Genomic DNA, 8026 nt, shown 5'->3' with positions numbered 1-8026 from the left:
AGGGGAACTAGCGGTGAAAAAAGCGAAATTCTCGCTGAGAGGAGCAGAAATCCTCCGAGTGGCGCGTTGTTTTCAGTGATGTAGAGAAAAAGGACTGAGTTGCTCTTTAATAAAACAGGTAAACTGTTTATTTTATTACTCCAGGACAGCCCCGTGTGTGTGCGCGCGTGTGTTTGTGTCGGAGGCTGACAGCGTTATGCCGGCAGGATGAAAGGGATTAGGGCGCCGTTACTGTGGCAACATTAGACGGAGGGGTACACCATAGATCCTCTCCTCCTCCTCCTCCTGCTCCCGTCTAATATGACATCGTGTGTGATGGCATTTGAGCAATTATTCAGCCTAATAAACGGACCTTAGAGGTTTTCTTTTTCACTGGGAAGCCTTAATGTGTCTCCAATGCTCCGGTAGTTGGTCTATATTACATCATTTGGAGACAATAGAGAGGAGAGGATAGCCTGGATAACGTTAGAGAGACACAGGAAACAAAGCTGGTTAACAAATGACAATGGATATGAGTAGAACTGGACATTTAAAGTACAAAAACATAGACACAGGAGACACATAAGATGCGTAAATTAACAAAAAACACCTCTGCTGTGCAGGTGTATTGCTGTCGTACCACTGCTGGAGTAAGCTAATTGGCTAATAGTAGCCTAGGGCACATGTCCAAGGGGCACAAACAGGTCAGGGGTTCCCAAAGTGAACTAGTACTTTAGTAGTATATTAGGCTATTTCATGCTGCTGTACTCCAATTTGAACAAAAAAAGAGCCCGATAGGAATAGGACACACAGGGCACATGAGAGCTGGGCAGAATCAGCCTAGTCTATATCAACCCTCAGTTCCCTCTTTCTTTGAGTTGGCATTCTAAAATACCGTCTATTTGGGAAGCATCGTCAGAGCTAGAACCGGCAATCAAATTATATTCATCTTTTTCATTTGAGTAAAATTCTCATCACCCACTCAGCTGACGTTTCAATTCCAGGGCTCGCCTACCTACGTGCACGTGTTCCTCCAAAACAAGAGCCTTCCCCAGGGCTATTTTGTAGAGTCAACATCGCTGCGTCCGCTGCCCTAGACCATTGGGATTGGTTTAAATGAAATGGCAATAAAACACAGCTGTGTGGCCAGACCTTCCTTAGCGGGGCTGTGGAGGAAGGTCTGGCAATGTGAGACTAGCCTCAGTCAGACTAAGTCCTGTCCAACACCTTAGGGATGCTGAAATGGTTAGTCAATCAACAGATAAATCAATCAGCAGGAAGTTAAGAGTCAATAATATCATGAATGGAAAATCTAAATCTCAAACATTTGCTGTTTCCAGCTTCTCAAATATGAGGACTTTCAGATAATCTGTGTTTTAAATCACAGTAAATGTAATTTCTTTGGATTTTGGACCTTTGGTCAAACCAAACAAGCCATGTGAAGACGTCTCATTAGGCTCTAGGAAATTGTGATATGCATGTTTTTACATGTGATTTTATGGATTAAAAAATTAACTAAAATAATGAATAAACAAACAATTTGATTAATGAAAAAATAATAATTGAGATATTAATTTTTAATCTTCTGCCGTCCCACTTGGAACTTCAATTGGTTTTCCTCATCGTTGTACCCCTTTAAGGCTGAGTGTAAGCTTTTTTTCTGAGCCCCAGCGTCTTTTTAAATATATTTTTATTGTTATCAATAAAGAGAGCGTATGTGGCTGCACGTGGAGAGAAAAACACTGAACCCAACACAATGCATTGTTCACAAATACAAGTAACCCATGGTTATGGCATCAGGGTCATGTCATATCTCGCGCGTGCCATAAATCATGCTTCACAAATACAAATGATATCATTTCACACGTGCAGATATCCCCAACATCAGAACGGATGAAAGACACAGTCCTTTATTTCTCTGCTATCCTGCGCTTAATCATTAATAAAGACAGCGCTGCCTGAAAGGAGACGTTGGGGGCTTAATGCATCAATAAACGTGCGTGCTCTTTAGTTTTATATAAGGAAGTTCCCTTCTTCCCTCTCCCAAAATTTTGTTTCAAGCTTGCAGCTGTCTATTCACTCTCGATAGTTGAATTGGTGCACTATAGCATGTATTATTGCATGACATATCACATAATCCTGGTTGGTCCATACATGGTTGGTTAAACTGGACACATCATCCGTGTGTGTGTGTGTGTGTGTCAGAACGTGGGAGCTACCGGTTATTGGGTCCATGTCGTGATGATGTGTTTGTGTGTTGTCGTGTGTTCCAGCAGGACCCATGACCCTGACACGAGGTTCCTTCAGCTACTCCAACGGCGAGGAGTACCACGGCGAATGGAAAGAAGGCAAGGCCGACCTGTTACCTCTCACTCGTCCCTCCTCCATCACTGGCTGCATTTGCATGCACGGCAGAAGTGTTGTTATGCTAGGATCATGGGCGTAGTAGACACGGGGTATGGGGGGGGGGGGGGGGGGGGGGGGGGGGGGGGGGGGGGGGGGGGGGGGGGGGGGGGGGGGGGGGGGGGGGGGGGGGCACTTGCAATGCCGGTGCCTCATTAATCAATCAAAATCCTTATTGTAACATCCCTGCCTACTATTTCATCGACAGCAGGCTACTGGTTTTGTTTACGGTTGCTGAGCAGCGTTTGAAGAAAGTAGTTACAAGAAATACAACAATTATTTCTTTATTTAATGCTGCAATGACTCCCTTAATAACATTATAGCACAGTTGTTGCATGAAGGCAGAGTTAAACCTTGGCGAAGGTCTACTCATTGGACAATTAAAACATTACATGCAACTCCATCACATCAGATTTTCTAATATCAAGGGTTAGCACACAATCAGAAGCACAGTACCACAGAATGGCAAAAACAAACTGAAAGCGTGACACTCAAATTAAAGGTGCAGTACGCGAGGCTGTGCAAAGATTGTTGATATTTGAACTCCACTGCCAAAGGAGTACACCCTCCCATACCATCCCCTTCAGAGTCCCTGCCCCCCTAGATTCATGGACACCCATTAGTATAGCGACCACTACTGCGTCTCTGCTGATTTAGTCTTGTTTTGCCGGACCCGATAAGCCCCGCATGGAGCCCCTGCAAAACTTTAAAGAGCATTTAACCATGGTCCTCATCAGAGTTTAAAATTCCAACACAAAGAAAGCGGAAGCTAACAGACATCACGAAAACACATGTCATGTTTTTGTCAAGTTTCTGTTGTAGTTTTCTGTTTGTTTTCTGTTTGTTTTCATGAACGTCTTCTTTTATTTTGAAATCCCCTTTTTGTCTTCACTCATTTCAGTTGTCTTCCTGCCTTCGTCTGTTTCCCGCCTGTATGATTACCATCTCCGCCCCTAATTTGAATCACATGTATTTTGGTTTTTTTCAGCTTCCCCATTAGCCCAGTGCTCAAATTCTCCCCATTCCCACTCTCCGTTGCCAGATTATAGTTGTACGTTATGTCACACTCTGCAGCGTTTTTCCTAGTGTTTGGTTTAATAATAATCATTTAATCTGTTTATTGATCCCCAGTGGGGAAATTACAATTTACACTCTTTTTTGTTAGTAATCACCACACACAGGCGTGAAATACACACACATGCTCAGGACCTAATCATGCATTCCTGGTGTTATTGGACTTTACCTGATGACTATTATTTCCTGCTCCTGTGGTACCTTTGCCTGCATTGTTCTTGGAAGAATACATTTAAATACAGTAGCTGTGATTCCCTGTCCCAGCCGTGCATTTGAGTCCATAATGCATTTGAGATAATGCCGTGATAATACATGCATTCGGGGGCATTGCCTGCGGCACTGGAGCTATCCCGAAAGGGGAACATCGTATCTCTAGACTACTGCTGACTAAACAAAATATCACAGTGGATATTAGCTCATGTTAGCTTGTGGATTAGCACACTGTTGCTACTGCTGTAAACCAACCATTTGGGAGCGTCCATCACAAACAATAGCAAACAGACGAGATTAAACTGACCGACTGAAAACGGCAACGCTTACGTTAAAACAACCATAGTCTGTATCAGTTTTCATTCTGTTGAAATCACGGAGGTCTCTTCAGCGTTGAACCGCCTCAGCGATGTTAACAAGGCCCTTCCTCCTTTCCCGTTCATACAACTTATTTTTTAGTTTCTATTCTTCAGTCCTTCTTTTGCTGTTTCTCTACCAGCCCTTCTTGGGGATGACTCCCTGCCTGGACTGCACATTCCCATTCACCCCCTGCCCTCATCACTCGCATCACTCGCTTGCTAATCAGCTGGAATAAGGTTTTGTGGCTCTTGCGCAACTTTCTGTCCATTTTCCATTTACAGTGCTGTGTAGGAGAAGATATTTGCTGAATTTTGACAAAAATCATTTATAAAGACATGGCTACATGTGTGAAAACACAGCTTACAGCATCATGTATCCATCAATGTAGCAAAGTTGTGAGATTAACAGAGTTTGTTTTCAAACCTCTCGTTGCATTCATAATCAATAAAAATCACAGTTTGAGTTTGATAGTGAGACAGCAAACTGAAGGAGCAATGTAAACTCTACACCGCAGCCTCAAAGTGCAAGACGGCGGAGCCTTGAACAATGAAATCATTAAATCATAATCCACAGTGTCTGTCAGCTCCTTCTCAAATGAAAGAACACATAAACCATTCAGTCGGTCTGTGGCTGCATAATTCAGCATAATTGCCCTGTTGCTTTTTTTTGATCCTGTGCGGTATGTTATTGGAGGGGAAGCAACGGGAAACTTGGCAAGGAGACAATGAGTAGGCACAACGTGGCATTCATGGGCGGTATCATCAAAGGTCCCATGACATGATGCCCTTTGGATGCTTTTATATAGACCTTAGTGGTCCCCTACTACTGGATCTGAAGTCTCTTTTATATAGACCTTAGTGGTCCCCTATTACTGTATCTGAAGTCTCTTTTATATAGACCTTAGTGGTCCCCTAATACTATATCTGAAGTCTCTTTATATAGACCTTAGTGGTCCCCTAATACTGTATCTGAAGTCTCTTTTATATAGACCTTAGTGGTCCCCTAATACTGTATCTGAAGTCTCTTTTATATAGACCTTAGTGGTCCCCTACTACTGGATCTGAAGTCTCTTTTATATAGAACTTAGTGGTCCCCTAATACTGTATCTGACGTATCTTTTATATAGACCTTAGTGGTCCCCTAATACTGTATCTGAAGTCTCCTTTATATAGACCTTAGTGGTCCCCTAATACTGCATCTGAAGTCTCTTTTATATAGACCTTAGTGGTCCCTAATACTGTATCTGAAGTCTCTTTTATATAGACCTTAGTGGTCCCCTAATACTGAATCTGAAGTCTCTTTCCCAAAATCCATCCTAGGTGTAGAATTCCAGCCACTAGATCCAGTCCCACAATGAGCTTTCCTTAGTATGTGCCATTTCTGAGTCTGTAGCTTTTGAGGAGGTGGGGGGGGGGCAAGGTGGAGGCTGGGGGTGTGGCCTTGACCAACTGCCACTTTGCTCGTTTTAAAGCCATGATGTCTCTCTCTCATGGGTGGGACAAATTCTCTGGTCGGGCAAAGCAGAGAAAGGGGAGGTAACCTTGCCCCTTATGACCTCATAAGGAGCAAGATTCCAGATCGGTCCATCTGACCTTTCATTTTCTCAAAGGCAGAGCAGGAAACCCAGGGCTCGGTTTACACCTATCACCATTTCTACTTCTACTGCCACTTGGGGACCAGAGGCAGGCTGGGGGAACACATGTTAATGTTAAAAAACCTCATAAAGTGAAATTGTCATGCCATGGGACCTTTTAACATCCATGTGTTTGACGGACGATACCAGACATCTAAGAAATAATATAGTTTTTTTTTTTAAATTGGTGGTTAACTCATAGCCTGACCTTATTTGTATTATTATTATAATTATTATAATTATTATTGTTATTATTATTATTGTGCCAGCTCTAGATTTAGATGGCTCAGGCACATCCGGGCACGTCCACGTGGCTGCACGGCTGAACTAGTTCCCTTTTAAATGTATCTGCATCCGCGTAGATGGCATCTAACTGGAAGCCAATTGAAAAAAAGGTGTCAAACTGAAATGTACACAGACAGAGCCTCTGGTCACTGCTCACCCTGTCAGATCAAACCAACTAAACCAGTATTTTCAGTTTGAAAAAAAAACACCCAGATAAGCATTAGGGCAAGGTTTAACAAAGAACAAAAGTTTGGCACCAAAGCGAGCGTGAAGCCGTGGGGAGAAACATATGGTTGGAAAAATAACTGCTATGCTGGTTTGACTCTGATGCTCTGATATGCTCAGGTTGAGTGCAGTTTGTGTTTTTTGTATAGCACATTTTAGACGTTTTCTAAGTTACGACTGGAGAAATGAGTCCACAAATAGAGCTGATACAGATCTGTGTGGGCTGTGTGGAACTGCCAGGATTTCTTGGCATTGTGTGACTTTTTTATTTTTAGTTCTAAGAAAAACATACTAGTTATTAAAGATAAATATCTAAAATATAAAATAAAACATAATACTTCCTAAGCAACGGACCCAGCGTAGGTGGCTCTCGGGAAGGAACTTCCACCTGACAAATAATAAAAAGGGGGGGAATGACGAGAACAGCGCTACCACCACTGAGGTGCCCTTCAGGGGCCTGCAGATCACACTGTGGTTGTACTGGGCAACTGGGAATGTGAGAATTTGTTCTCAATCGACTTACCTGGATAAATAAAGGTTAAAAAATACATAAAACGTTAACTGTTTACACAGTACAGTAATGTGAGCCAGCTGGTTACATGGTTAAACGTTATTACCAGTGTATCGCCATGTCTACTTTGCATTGCAATCACCATTGGGTTCCAATCAGAGAGGAAATGCTGTAAATCTTTATGATTATTCACCAAAAAGAACCACATTAAAGCAGTCCGCCTTTGCATCCCGTTACAAACATACTGCGTGTGTATTGGTCCTGTTTGTGCATTTGTGTGTAAAAAATAAATATATATATATATATATATATATATATAATAGAGTGAAAAAATGAATTTCCACTTGAGGGGTTAATAAAGTATACGATATAATTATTAAAAGCAGAGGTTGGAAGATCCTTTTTAACATTGGAAACAGCAGTCAAAGGAATAAATGTCAAGAGCTTCGTGTAGTTGCTGTTCTGGACCTTTTAAGCCTCTGAAGCCTACGCCTGGGCATAGTTTCATATTTTTGCCAATTTTTATTTTTTAATTTTTTCTATCAGTATCCAGTGCTACACGTAGGAATGATTTAGGGAGAAAATTTTGTTGAAAATCTCCACTTTAAAGAAGTGTATTTATGTTTGTTCTCCATTATGAGTGATTGTCAAACTGAAAGTAAGTTCTATGGCATAGATTCTCTGTATGTATTTGTTCATGTTTTACAGTAGGATTACTAAATATACATTTCTTTTCACGCGCTGGTGTCAGATCGGTTCTCAGTATGGTCCGATTCACAAGTTAAGACTCCTTGTAAAATTCAATGTCTAACATGTATTTTGTAGCACTTATAACACCTTTTCACAACACAATTGTGTTGTGTTCTTTTTCTGTTTCTATGTGTGACTTTAATACTGCAAGCTCAATTAACACTGCTGACTTTTCTCTGTAATGTGTGTGTGTGCGCGCGCGTGTGCATTTGTGTGCGTGCGTGTGTGTGTTGCCATGAGCAAAGATTGGTGTGTGTGTGTGTGGTGCATCTCTGCCACCATGCATGCAAAGTCCCTGTTTGCACACAAACATGTAGCGGTGTGTTGGACAAAGGTCTACGGTGTCACATGAATAATTCAGCGGGGCAATGGGTGAGGACAGGCCCGGCGGCTATCAGGTTACAGGAAGTAGGTTGGGTCCACAACCGCCCCGGGTACAGCCAGAAGCCATTTACTCATGTACTTCACCCATGCAGTCATTTAACATCCATGCATTACCGCTATCGACTGACATAAAAGCCGGACAAGTTCTGCTAAACTGTAATTAGCCGGAGACCGTGATCTGACGCGAGACTGAGGGGGGGGGGGGGGGGGGG

General features: G+C 42.4%; 1 protein-coding gene across 2 annotated transcripts in view; it reads left to right on the top strand.

Moving 5' to 3' along the window:
- The window catches only part of LOC117934608 (MORN repeat-containing protein 4-like), a 20212-nt gene continuing 12186 nt past the window's right edge, over positions 1–8026 (top strand). The window contains exons 1-2 of one of the 2 annotated variants that reach the window (XM_034856419.1): positions 1–118; positions 2256–2327. In XM_034856419.1, the coding sequence (XP_034712310.1) occupies positions 2261–2327 (67 nt within the window). In that variant the 5' untranslated portion in view covers positions 1–118; positions 2256–2260. Of the gene's footprint in view, positions 119–2252; positions 2328–8026 lie in introns of both variants that reach the window. The other variant, XM_034856409.1, reaches the window with a different exon arrangement.

The sequence above is a fragment of the Etheostoma cragini genome, chromosome 2 (genome assembly GCF_013103735.1).
Source record: "Etheostoma cragini isolate CJK2018 chromosome 2, CSU_Ecrag_1.0, whole genome shotgun sequence".
Lineage (NCBI taxonomy): Eukaryota > Metazoa > Chordata > Actinopteri > Perciformes > Percidae > Etheostoma > Etheostoma cragini.
The sequence above is the reverse complement of the archived record's forward strand: the minus strand, read 5'-3'. Positions and strand labels throughout refer to the sequence as shown.